This window comes from Pogona vitticeps, chromosome 2 (assembly GCF_051106095.1).
Source record: "Pogona vitticeps strain Pit_001003342236 chromosome 2, PviZW2.1, whole genome shotgun sequence".
Taxonomy (NCBI): domain Eukaryota; kingdom Metazoa; phylum Chordata; class Lepidosauria; order Squamata; family Agamidae; genus Pogona; species Pogona vitticeps.
The window spans coordinates 293,352,617-293,366,945 of record NC_135784.1 but is presented as its reverse complement, the minus strand read 5'-3'; the positions used below and the strand labels follow the sequence as shown (position 1 = coordinate 293,366,945).

Below are 14,329 nucleotides of genomic sequence, written 5' to 3'. Positions count from 1 at the left end.
AAAGAGGCATTCCACTTCTTGATATCTGTAGTGCAGAGCATGATCATATTGTTCCACCATTTTCACTGATGGCAAACTAGGTCTCTGGGCTAAAGCCGATGCATCATTCAGATGAACTGTACTGGCATGACGTTCCCTGCTACAGTAAGTGAGGTCTTCCATATGTTATGTGAGTAGCAGAAATGGCAAAGAAGAAAGATGGTTGCTTACTTGTTACTAGTTCTTTGAGGGGTTCTCTTGTGAACTCACAGAACCCATCTTTCCCTCAGTCCATCAGACTTCTCTTTTCTCTGCCAGTGTCAAATTGGAACTGAAGGAAACTGTTGTGGCACCCACAGTCATATGTGGTAGGTGGATGAGGGCAGGCTGCTGCCAAGAGCTATTGTACTCTGAAGAAAAAAAGCTGTTTACTTTTTGCCTTCCATGCTATGATACCGATCCTACAAGTTCTTATATGCTTATCTCTCCAATTTTAGAGAACTGAAAGATAATCTTGGCAGCGATGATCCTGAAGGAGATATACCAGTTTTGCTGCAGGCTGTCCTGGCAAGGAATCCTAATGTTTTCAGGGAGAAAAGCATGCAAAATAGATATGGGGTACAAAGTGGTGAGAATTTTTCATTATTATAATTTTAAAACAAAATAGTATTTTACTCTGTTATTTTTATCATGACAGTGTAAATGTGTTGTAGATGTAATCTCATATTCTAGTATTTACTTTGCCTTATTACATGAGAATATATATATATATTGGTCCCTCCACATAGGACATGGGGGGAGTCAATAAGATCAAGTAAAAAAAGGTGATTTCCCTTACAAATATGCCTTGTGCATCTCCATGAACTTAGTATACCCTTTGTTCCAAATAAACATTAATTAATAGTAGAGTACAGACACAGTGATTCACTTAGAGTGGATAGAGAGTAACTACTGCTATATAACTCACCTCTTTAGATGTGCTCTAGTAGTCTTTTTATTCCCTGAAATCTCAGCCTTGTTTGAGTTAAAATGTGTTAGTTATTTGGAATCTTTCAGTACAAGAGAAATGCTGCTTGTTTTGATCATTTCCTCTTACTGCTTTCATTAGTACTGAAATTTGATTAACAGCTATAAGATAAAAAAAATTACTCTGAAATGCCACTGAAAATATACAGTAATATGTGGGAGCACATTGTAAAAGTCTATGTTTGTGTGAAAAAGTCTCTTAGTTGTAATTGAGAGAAAAGATCTAAAATGGAAAGAGTAGGAATATTTTTTTAAAAGTTAGATTCATTTGTAAATCTGGAGATAGCTCTAGTTTGATGCCATCCTACCAAATCAAAAGGTCTGATGTGATGGTTCAAGTTGACCAACTGCATTCATGACCATTGTTCTAATTAAAATTGGACTATAGAAATGGGAATGCTGATAAGTTGGGTAATTTCAGTGGACTGCAGTTTCAATTTATAGTGTATCTGCAGGCCTAGGATGTTAAGCTTTATTTAGTACAGTAGTTTGGTGTGATGTTTGAATTGAACTATAGTTTCCTTAAATATCAAAAGGAGTAGCAGGGGAGACTGTAGGTCAGTATGCAACATCGTAACAGTGGCATTAGCCCATTATTTCTTGTCAGCTGCAGAAAAATATGATAGGGGAAAAAACCTTCTGGAGTGTGTGTTTCTGAGAATGGATTTTGTGTTTACTAGGATTACTACCAATTTAATGTGAACTTCTGGGTCACACATACAAATGTATGAAATGCTTGTAATAGCTTCCTGTGTTTGCGACAGCTTCTTCGAATAATAGCTATGCTGTGTCTTCTCCTGAAGCTGATAAACTAGGCAACAAAATATATATTTCTCTTTCTTTTATATTTTTAGGAATGATAATGCCACAGTATAAACTGCCACAGAACTCCATGCATGGTAGTCCTGCATCTTCCAACTATCAGCAAACCACTATCTCTCATAGTCCTTCTAGGTAAATATACCTTATAAAATGAAATTTGAAAGAAAACCTGACTTGGTATGTCTGCTGTCGTTTCAATTTATCATATATATTGATAGTCAGTTTGTAGCACATGTTTTATATTTTGATTAAGGAGTGCTGTTTTTCTAAATCATGGAGTACAGTATTCTTTTGGCCTCATGTAAAATGTATAACCAGATGGAGTATAAATCCACTGCACAGAAGATTTAGCAGAACATATCAATAGGATGCCAATAGACTATACTGGTTAGTTAACTAGAATTCAAGTTAATTAAGGTTTTATAGCCCATAGGCCATACACTGTGTCAAATTCTAGAGTTTAAAAATACATTGAGCTAAAATTATGCTTTCTAGCAAGTTTCTTTGTGAAGAGTTGTCATGCTAAACTTCCTCAAATCAGTTTTAAATCATCATTTCAGAGTTATGTTCTGGATATGTACCAAACTGAAATATTGCAATAGATTCTCTGTTAAGAAAATTCAGTAAAACCATCCTAGGAAGAAGGAAGGAATGTTGCAAATACTGATAGATGATAAAAGGAAATTACATGATTATTAATGCAGAAGGTGCTACTTACTCAATTTTTAATATTACATAATCCGTGCAAATAAAACGACACAGGACAAATCTTTTCATTGCATTAAATTTTTTACAGTGAGGTGTAATTAGAGGCTGTTGCAGGTGATGATAATGATTTGTTTAAATTATATAATACAATTCTGGGAACTCAGTATAGCTAAATCAATTCTTAAAAAACAAAATCAAACAACCCAACAATTCTCTGGTTTATGAATGTGGGATGTTGTGCTTCTGTATCTACAATTCAAAATGCCATGAAATGGCTCGATATTCCTGCACAATGTTGTGCCTGTGTTGCCAACAGGTAAAAGGATGCAAAACTTTATATAACAAAGGGCAGCCTGGATGTTGATGAAACCCATATCAGCTGTCAAGATGGTCTACAGCAATGCTTCTCAACCTTTGCTGATCCAAGTGTTCTTGGACTGCAGTTCTCAGAAGCCTTCACAACTGGCTGTGCTCGTCAGGGTTTCTGTGAGTTGCAATCCAAGAACACCTGGGTTACATAAGATTGGGAGCCACTGGTCTACAGGATTCCCTCTTGGGCTGACTACTATTTATTTTAGGCATTTAGATATCTAGAACAGTGGTCCCCAACCTTGGGCCTCCAGATGTTCTTGGACTACAACTCCCAGAAGCCTTCACCACCACCTCTGCTGCCCAGGATTTCTGGGAGTTGAAGTTCAAGAACATCTGGAGGCCCAAGGTTGGGGACCACTGATCTAGAGTACACTACCTATTGAAAAACAGCCTTGACAATTGCTTTGTGTTTGAGAGAGAAGTGTTTAACTGATGAAAAAATGAATTAGGGTTCTGGGATTTTCTCCTGCTTGGTATCTCTTTGTGAATGGTAGTGAGCACAAAAAGGTATCCTGTAGACGATTTTGATTGCTGCCATTGGTGTCATCAACATTCAAGTTGACCCTTGCTGTATAAAGTTTTGCATCTTTTTTTCTGCTGGCAGCACAGGCGCAATATTGTGTAACAAAACTCTGCAATTTCCTGGCATTTTGAATTGTGGGTAGAAAAACACAATATCCCAGATTCATAAACTGGATGATTTTTTAAAAGAATGAAATCTCGTGGCTTTTTAAAATTGAAGTTTATATAATCATCATCAGATATCTAAACTACTGAGCTATCCAACAGTTTTATGTGATTGCAACTAACTTTTTTATATTTTGGTTCAGTAACTAAATTAAAGCAAAAATGTTTATCTAAACTGGCTTTTAGGTAAGGCCTCAGCTTGATTAAAATGGAAGTTTAAATATACATCATCATGTGTCATCAAGTCTATTCTGACATATGGTGACCCTTTTCATGGTTTTCCAGGTAGAGAATACTCAGAAGTAGTTTACCATTCCCTTCTTCTGGGGGTACCTTGGAACTGTGCAGCTTGCCCAAAGTCACATAAACTGGCTCAGCTTACAGGAGGCAGAATGGGAATTGAACTCTCAACCTCTGGCTCTACAGCTAGATACCTAAACCACTGAACGATCCAGCCAGCACATATACATAAACCACACCCAAATTCCAATAGCAGCTTTGCTTATGTATATCTATTCAGTGATAGAGGATCCCAAAAGATGATCATATGATCATGGTTGCTGGGAGAGGACAAAAGCAAGAACAGATCTGATGTTGCTGCAGTCCCCTCTGTGTCAAAATATTTTGAAGGGCTGTTTTAGATTTAATGAAATGGTGAAGCAAAAGGTGTAGTGTGTGCAATACATACAACAACGAAACATGCACCTTTTAACCTCTTAGGTAAACTAATGTTGCCATGTCTACATGGAACGCTATCTTCCAATTTCCAAACTCTTGCTCTACAAACATGTTGCCTGCATGTTTTCCAAATGATGTTCCCTCATTTTTTTAAATAAATAAGCAAAGTTGGGAATCAGCACGGATTGTCACTTGAAACTAAGATCAGAATCATCCATAGCATGTAAAAAATGGACAGTGAAGAAGGGGGAGGGAGAAGAAATCAACTAATTTGAAATGTGGTATTGGGTAACGTTACAGATATCTCTGACCACCAAAAGGGCAAATACAACGGTGCTCAATTAAGTCAAGTCTGAATTCTCATTAGAGCAAAAATGAGTAAATTGAGGCTATCTTGCCTTGCACATATAATGAGAATACAGATCTGTTTATAAAAAAAGTATTGCTGGGGAGCAGGCAAAAGAAGAGAGAACAACCTAACATGAGGTGTTGTTGGTTTGCGAGGTCTCAGCAGAGTTGTTAGTGACAGGACATTTTGGAAATCATTAACTCATATAGTCACCACATCCAAAGTGACATTATGAAACAACATTTTTCGAGATTTTGGGTTTTTTTTTTTTTAAAATATGGAGCAATTGTATAGTGGCAAGACAGGTAGAATGGAGACTTTCACAGGAGACTATGACAAGTATAGGCTGATTTCAAGTAAGACCGTCCCTAGCCACAAAGCAAAAACAGTAATTTCACGGATTAAATGAGTGAGCTTTTGAATATTCGTTCTCTATTATTTTTAATATATTTTTAAAAAATATTTTGAATAGTTGTATTTTCATTTTTTTAAATATTCATTTTGTGTCTCTATTTTTACAACCAAACACAGAATTTACTTGCATTCATGATTCTGATAAGCCTTTTTGTTTAGGAAAAAGTTTAAAAATTAGCTAAGAGTCAGCTCATTGTGTCCTGATTGACTGGGTCAAAACTTCAGATTGTCCCAAAGGTGGAGCTAAGTTCCCCTTTGAAATTCCATGTGAGGATACTGTTTGGTTTCAGAAATCCTGAGAAAATGTTTACTGAAGAGATATGACAAAATATTCAGTTTCTAGAGGCCTGTCAGTCTATTACTTTCTTTAAAACAACACTTTTTTAAAAAAGGAAATCTTTTTTTTTGGTCTGTTTTTTTAAAAAAGAAAACCAGTCTTTTCGGTCTGTTTTAGAACTTAAGTTCTGCTAACATCAAGTAAAGCCATCCCCAGCCACAAAACAAAAAACCAGTAATTTCACAGTTTAAATGAGTGAGCTTCCCAAAATAAAACATTGTATAAATTTTGGGCTAAGAGGGATACTAAGATTTAAATATCCCCCCTCCATCCTGAAATGTATATAGTGTCTACATGTTTCCACGTTCAGCAGTCATACTTCTTTTTTTAAAGACTTCTAATATTAATAGGCAATCTGTACTCCAAACCGATGAATTCTGATTGATATGAATGAGTTTTCCCTAAGTGTCCTACAAATTAACACTTACATCTTGCCCAGAGACTGAGAAGATCCCTTAATTCCAGAACTTCTTGGATGTAAAGTGGACAAGTATAGTAAATTAAGTAGGATATGTTTGGCTCCAGACAACCATGAGAGGAAGGTGTATAAGCACTACTGGTGAAAAAAACAGTACAAATATTAGCAATACTTTTCAAATACGATGCTTCAGCTGTTATCCTCAGAGTTGTGATAATTCAGGATGATACAGTCCATGGTATATAGTTTTTACTTTATTTTATAAAATGGCAAAGTTGAGATTGGCCTAAAATTAGCCAGAACTTCTGGGTCAAGAGCAGATATCTTTAAAAAAAAGTATTTTCTGAAACCTTTTTTGGACAGATAGGGATAGATCATGCTTGTAAGGAAACATTTATTATCTCTCTTAACCATGGCACTGAGTCCCACCTTGACAGATTTGATTAGCCAAGAGAGGCAAGGATTCATAGCAGATGGAGGGGCCTGTCCTGTGACATGCTTAGAGATTCGACAGGTAGTAGCTTTCCAGGGAAAGAGCAATGTGCAGATTAACAATCAGTTCCCTGGAATGAATGAATGTGTTTTGTATTCCGGGAGATGCTGACTTCTATTTAATATGCTCATAATCTAGTGGACCATAAAAGAATCTTGAGAATTTTGGATTTGGAATCTTGGTGGGGATTGGGGAATCAGAATTAATCCCCATATGTTTATTTAATAAATTTGATTAGATCTAGAAACGATCTTGCAGTGGCAGAAAACCTCTTCTGTTCTACAGCTAGGTTATAGACAACCACTGTTTAAACAAAAGAGGATTTCTGCTTACTAGAAGACTACTTTTGGATTCAAGTCAGTACATTAACTGTCTTTTTAGTATTGTTTCATTTATGTGCAAAATAATGTAACGATTATGGTTAAAATAAGAGAAAAATTATGGTAACATAACATTCATGTATTCTCAGTATTCATGTGTACTTCCCTGAATTTTATTTACAGTAGGTTCGTGCCTCCACAAACAAGCTCTGGTAATAGATTTATGGCACCGCAAAACAGTCCTGTGCCTAGTCCGTATGCTCCTCAAAGCCCTGCAGGATATTTGCCATATTCACACCCTCCAAGTTACACCCCTCACCCACAGATACAGCAAGGTATCTATCTTCTCTTTTTCTGTAGAATTATATGTTGTGTTGCTCTTCGTTGCATTTTGGTACAGTCTTCAATGCAAATATCTATTCTTTTTGTAGAAATTCATGTCTTGCTCATAGTAGTTATGTGAATTAAGTGACAAAAATAGAGGAGAATATTCATATGTGATTTTAGAGATTGTTCTTGCATTTATAAAATAGGCCAATGCATCTTGTATTTCAAAGTTTTCTTAATGTATTGTGAAACAAAATGCAAACATATATCCTAAGATGCAGTTATTGTTCCTTTTTTCCATTTTATATAGTGTATCTGTATTGATTCATAAGAGCAAAACAAAACCCAAAATTAACAGGCAAACAGTACACTCCATAATAGGGTACAAGTTTCAGAGTTCACCAGAGCCCTTCAAAAGGCTAAAGATGTGCAATCACAGTAAGTCCACAATGGCCCACAACACATACTGATGTGGCTGGAAATAGCCATTGAAACAGACAAGCAAACATAAACAAGAGGTGCCAATTGGGCAGTTTCAGTTGTATTTTGTGGGTTTGAGAGGGTACTGGAAGACATCCTAAGCCTCCCAAGGTTGTGCAGCATATGCAGCTGTAATGTTCACAGCTTTGTGTAGAAATTATTTTATTGGGATATTTATAAAAAGGAAAAGACAACAGCATATACTTATAAATGTTCACAAAGAGCAGTTTTTCTTTTCACACACAACTGAAGTTGTTTTCCCAGGGAACAAACCAACTTGTCATTGAAGTCTTTGCCCAAAAGATAAACCACAAGTGGTACTTCCATTACTTTTTTGGCAAAACCCACCCCACCATTCTTGAGAAAAGTCTGAATTTTTCAGAAAGGTCCCCAATTCATGTTTTCCAAATTTCTCAATTTTTTCCTATTGTGTCCAGAAATTGCCCCAGTGCTCAAGATGTGACCTAATCAGTGCTGAATAGATAGGAACTAGTACAGTGGTGCCTCGCTTAGCAATGCTAATTTGTTCTGAAAAAATAGCTGCTAAGCGATTTCATCGCTAAGCGAAACGCAGTTTCCCATTGAAATGAATTGAAAACTGGATAATCTGTTCCAATAGGAATAAATTGCTGTCCTTAAGCGAAAATCGCCATAGGAAACATCGCTAAGCGAAACGCAGTTCCCCAATTGAAATGCATTGAAACCTATTAAAAAAGAGTCAGAACAAAGTCAAATTTGGTTAACAAAGGGTTTATTAAGTGCACTTTATGATTTCAAATATTTTAAACAGTAAACTTTAACTTTATAAATAACAGAAAAACATTTAAAAAACAGCAAACTTGAGGCTGTTTAAATCATCGTTAAGCGAAACAGGACCCAAAATTTAATCACTATGTGAAGCATGGTCCCAACCATTGCTAAGCGAAAATCGCCCATAGGGACCATCGCTAAACGAAGTGCAAAAATGCTCCAAAAAGTCATCGCTAAGCGATTTCACCACTAAATGGAGCACCCGTTAAGCGAGGCACCACTGTACTTTAGAGAATTTGGAGATTAGACTTCTATTAATACATCCCAAAATATCACTGGCTTTTTTTACAGAAACATTACATTGTTGGCTCATATTTAGCTTGTGATCTTTAATGCTTCCAGGATCCTTCTTGTGCATATTACTGAACCATATTGTAACTATGTGTTTGGTCCCCCATCCCATCGTGGTATAAAACCTTGCACTTACCCCAGTTAAATTGAATTCTCTTGTTTTCAGCTCAGTGCTTGATCCTATCAAGACCTTTTTGAATTACGTTTCTGTCTTCCAGGGCATTAGGTATTCCAGCTACTGTAGTGTCATCTGCAAATGTGATACATTCCCTGTACCCCCTCATCCAAGTCATTAATCAAAACAAAGGAGAGCACTGAGCCCAGAATTGATCCTTATAGTTACCCCCCTGCTACTGCCTCCTAGTTGGAGAAGAAGCCCCTAATAAGCACTCTTTGAGTATGGTTCTGCAACTAACTGTGTGTCCACTTGATAGTTGTTCTGTTCAACCCACACCTAGTAAGTTTGAGAATCAAAATATCATGGGGTACCTTGTCAAAAGCTTTGCTGAAATCAAGATATAGTATATCTACGGAGGGTATTCTCCCTCCGACAGCTGCAGGAGAAATGCAGGGAACAACAACAGCCACTCTTAGTGGCCTTCATAGACCTTACAAAAGCATTTGATCTGGTTAGCAGGGATGGCCTTTTTAAAATACTTCCCAAGATTGGATGTCCACCTCGTCTCCTTAACATCATCAGATCTCTCCATGAGGGAATGAAAGGCACTGTAGTTTTTGACGGCTCAACATCAGACCCCTTTGACATCCGAAGCGGAGTGAAACAGGGCTGTGTCCTCGCACCAACACTTTTTGGGATCTTTTTTGCTGTCATGCTGAAGCATGCCTTTGGAACTGCAACCGAGGGTGTCTATCTCTGGACTAGATCAGACGGAAAGCTCTTTAATCTCTCTAGATTGAGAGCGAAGACCAAAGTCCAACTGAAATGCATGCGGGACTTCCTCTTCGCAGATGATGCAGCTATCGTTTCCCACTCTGCTGAAGACCTCCAACAACTCATGAATCGTTTCAGCAAGGCCTGCCAAGACTTTGGACTAACAATCAGCCTGAAGAAAACACAAGTCATGGGCCAGGGCGTGGACTCACCTCCTTCTATTACCATCTCTACACAAGAATTGGAAGTTGTTCATGACTTTGTGTACCTTGGCTCAACCATCTCTGACACCCTCTCTCTGGATGTCGAGCTGGATAAACGCATTGGCAAAGCAGCCACCATGTTCTCTAGACTCACAAAGAGAGTATGGCTCAATAAGAAGCTGACGACACATACAAAGATCCAGGTCTATAGAGCCTGTGTCCTAAGCACACTCCTGTACTGCAGTGAGTCCTGGACCCTTTGTGCACGGCAGGAGAGGAAGCTGAACACGTTCCATATGTGTTGCCTCCGACAGATTTTTGGTATCACCTGGCAGGACGAAGTCCCAAACAGGGTAGTCCTAGAACGAGCTGGAATTTTCAGCATGAATACATTACTGAAACAGCGACGTCTACGTTGGCTTGGGCACATCGTGAGAATGGCTGATGGTCGGATTCCAAAGGATCTCCTGTATGGAGAATTAGTGCAGGGAAATCGCCCCAGAGGGAGACCACAGCTGCGATACAAGGACGTCTGCAAGCGAGATCTGAAGGCCTTAGGAATAGACCTCAACAGGTGGGAAACCCTGACATCTGAGCGTTCAGCCTGGAGGCAGGCACTACATCGCGTCCTCTCCCAATTTGAAGCGACCCTTGCCTAGCAGACTGAGGCAAAGAGGAAGTCACAAAGGAAGCAAAACCAGGGAGCTGGACAGGGGACAGATTGGATTTGTCTTCAGTGTGGAAGGGATTGCCACTCTCGAATTGGCCTCCTCAGCCACACTAGACGCTGTTCCAAGTCCTCCATACAGAGCACGCTACCATAGTCTTTCGAGACTGAAGGATGCCTAATCTAATATCTACACTATTCTCGCTGTCTATTAGGATGATTACCCAATCAAAAAATGAAATAAGATTAATTGGGCAGGATTTGTTCTGTATTGTCTTCAAGTTGCTTGCAGGGTGACCACTTTATAATCTGCTCCCGAATATTCCCTAGGAAAGCCATTCCTTGATTATTTGTTTATCATTCTCAAGCTACAGTTCTGTCCTTTCCACTTGTGCTTCATGCTTATCTCCTTTTTTCAACTGATGAACTACTTCCATCAACTAAAGAAACACACATCTCTAAATTATGTCTTCATTTTTCTTCCCCTCCAGTTGGAAGGGACCTTTAAGCCCTCTCCTAAGATCCTGAAATTAATCCAGAAAACTAGAACTATTAATCAATGAATATTTCACTCAACAGCACACTGAAATTCAAACCTTGACAGATTTTCCCACATAGATTTGAATTATGTATCTTTTTTCCATCTTGATTAGCTCTGAGGACATTTTCATTATAAGAAATGTTACTAGGACGTTTCAGTGTGCATGCTGTCCAATTATAAGTTTATAGGCACAAATGTTCCTAAATTAATTTGCTACAAAAATTCTAGCCTCTTGAATTGTAGCACTGACAGCATTCCTTTGAATACCACAAAGATAAAATATAACTATATAATGTTTCGTATTGAAAATTGAATGGATTTGCAAGAAAATCAGATAGATTTCTAGTTAAAAGATCTAATTACATGTTGCAAAATTACAGGTTCATTGACAGACTTGTTTATGTGGTTCATTTTGTTATTGTAGAATGTTTGCAATAGATGGAAAATGAAGCATGTATAAGTCTTGTCTAGACTCAACCAAGAGCCAGCTGCATGGTGCACACCAAGAGGTTGTCATGTCAAGCCTGGTGCTCAGCTGTACATGGGGGAAGTGTACAGCTGAGCACCAGGTTTTTCTAGTGGTTGCCTTAAAATAATAACTTGTAGAAATTCATATTCTATATTTAGCCCATCCAACATGATTTATTGCATCACAGTATTCCAGACAGTAATCAATAAATGTGGATGTATATGGTTCTGAAATTTCTCTGCAGAAAAATATGCCACCAGAAAACTTTCTGGTTTGGAATATTTTCTACCCCACATCTCTAGGAATACCATGGAAGTCCAAGAATTTGAGTGGATGTTTTTCCACTAATGAGGTCTGCAGGCTTACCTTTTAAATATTTAATTACTTAAAAACATTTGTTTCTTAAAACATATATATATATATAGTTTTATAAAATGTTTAATGATTCTTTATAACAATTGAATTTAACAACAAAATTCCAAAAAAAGCTAAAACAATATAATTTGCAATATCTTAGTTCATTTTGGGCTATAGTCCAGTAATTCCCTGATGGATTTGAGTATTTTAATGTATCACTGAAAATATTTTGGCACTGGGAGCAATTCTGACTCATAACCTGTGTTTTTGTATTATCATGCTCTTAAACATAATAATATGATCTATGTTCTTCTGGTTCTTATGTTTTCAAAAGCCCCTTTGGCTATTTTTTTCCTTGAATTATATTGTGTTTCTGTGCAGTGCTGATTTCTAGATTGTGCATAAAATCTGGGGTACAAATTTGACTTCAGTAAGAAAAATTCGGGACGTGGTGGCGCTGTGGGCTAAACCGCAGAAGCCTGTCCTGCAGGGTCAGAAGACCAAGCAGTCGTAAGATCGAATCCACGTGACGGAGTGAGCGCCTGTCACTTGTCCCAGCTCCCGCCAACCTAGCGGTTCGAAAGCATGCAAATGCGAGTAGATAAATAGGGACCACCTCGGTGGGAAGGTAACAGCGTTCCGTGTCTAAGTCGCACTGGCCATGTGACCACGGAAGATTGTCTTCGGACAAAACGCTGGCTCTATGGCTTGAAAACGGGGATGAGCACCGCCCCCTAGAGTCAAACACGACTGGACAAAAATTGTCAAGGGGAACCTTTACCTTTACCTTTAAGAAAAATTCAGTAGAACTATCACTATCTGAAGAACTTTATATATAACTCATCAGGTGTAGAATATTTTCTTTGTAGTGCTCTTACAGTTCAGCTGACATTTCAGAAAATTGTTTGGGTCCTTATCCTATAAAATTGTTCAGGTTCATTGCCATGTAAAATATTTTCATGGCAGGAACATGGCACATACAGAAGTCCTGTACCACATTTCCTTGTCTCTGAGACAAGCTTCTTCTCATGGTGTGTCTTTGTGCAGGACTCTTACACAAAGGAAAGCCTCTGTCTCAGTCCTCAGTGCAGACTTGTCTTACGAAGTCCTGTGCCATTATCTGATATAAGAACATCTTGTTTCCATGCCTGCTTGATATCCAGGCACAGCTGGGCAAACTTCTGGTTCCAGTCCTCTAAGAGTTTTATAAAACATCAGATAGGTTTGATAATGATCCCTGTCACACAGTAGATCAAGTAAATAATGTACCCAAAAATGGCTGGCCAGTTTTTGGGTTCATCTGATTTCCTGATGTTGCCTTCCTATATACACATGTGTGCAATTTGTGTACTTTTATCTTTTTTACATTGACTGCATAACGCCTGCCTACAATCTTTCCCTGAACTGTGCTATTATGCTGTTTGTCACAGAGCATCAGGCAGGCCTATGGAAGAGAATAGGCAAGGATTCTCTCAAGGAAGGATGAGGGGCATCACAGTGTGATTTCCACTACCCATATTGGTACTAGGTCAACGCTTGTATAGGCTGTTTTCAAAGCTTAATTAAGGAAATAATCACATGCAATATGTCTGTAATCTTTAGAGAACCTTGTTTTCAAAATTCTATTTCTGAAATGTTTTTCTTCAAAAAAAAAAAAAAAAACAGCACTGATTATGATCCAGTATAACACTGGTGGTTGATGATTTGTTTAGAAAATATAACTTATGTATGTATTCACATAATATTCTCTTAATTTTAGCTTCAGTATCCAGTCCCGTTATCTCAGGAGGAATGAGGAATATACATGAAAATAAAGTTACCAGTCAGTTGTCTAGCAGTTCAGCTAATCACCATACTGATAATTCTCGACATGCATCTAATGAAGACTACCTACAGATGGTGCACAGGATAAACAGTGAAGTATGTGACATAATTCTTTTAATACTAGGCTTTTTGTGTGATGCCTCAATGGAAAGTCCTGTAACAATGTTTTACTATTTACATCATGCCAGTATTCTATGAGAGGGTATCTGTACCTTTGAGTTTATCATATGTTAATTTCAGTACAGATTATTTAATTTTTTTAGATAAGTCAAGATATCTGACCTCAATTTATAAACTACTAGATTGAAAATGCTAGGAAGCAGTAGAACCTTTGCATAGGATGTATATGTTAAGCACTGCATTTGAACTGTTTAGCATTACATCTGAATGTATTATGGGTCCCAATTCATTGTATCTGTACATCTGGTTTACTTTTATTCATATAACTTGCAAGTTCAGTTTAGTAACTACTGATCCATATTACGGTGGTTTCTAGAAGAAAATCTGCTCAAAACCTGAGTGTATTTGCTTGCTGATCTAGTGCTGCCTTTGTAGATGCTAAAGTAAACATAACTGGAAAGTCTGCTTTCGGAATACTGCAAAAGGAAATCTAGCAAAGAAATAAACCAGTTGATGTGGCCAAGAATGTTCCTTCTCCTTTTGAATTATCTAGTCCCACACTTATATGAGAAATTGATATTGCTGTCATAGTTCTATCTTCTGAATGGAGATAATAATTGATAGGTGTTCTGTGGAAAAGGGGCATGTGCATAATTTATGTGGTCTGATGTTTTCCTTCTTCATTGGTATGTTTCAAGTGATAAATGAGTTGGTTTTTGAAAATATCTCTTGACAGCATATGTAA

The 14,329-nt window shown here is 37.7% G+C and overlaps 1 protein-coding gene across 5 annotated transcripts in view; it reads left to right on the top strand.

Moving 5' to 3' along the window:
* Nucleotides 1–14,329, top strand: part of NIPBL (NIPBL cohesin loading factor) — a 232,471-nt gene that overhangs the window by 98,881 nt on the left and 119,261 nt on the right. For all 5 annotated transcript variants that reach the window (XM_020795682.3, XM_020795685.3, XM_072992835.2 and 2 more), the window contains 4 exons: nt 477–607; nt 1,860–1,959; nt 6,787–6,938; nt 13,400–13,560. In XM_020795682.3, coding sequence (XP_020651341.3) covers nt 477–607; nt 1,860–1,959; nt 6,787–6,938; nt 13,400–13,560 — 544 coding nt within the window. The remainder of the gene's footprint in view (nt 1–476; nt 608–1,859; nt 1,960–6,786; nt 6,939–13,399; nt 13,561–14,329) is intronic.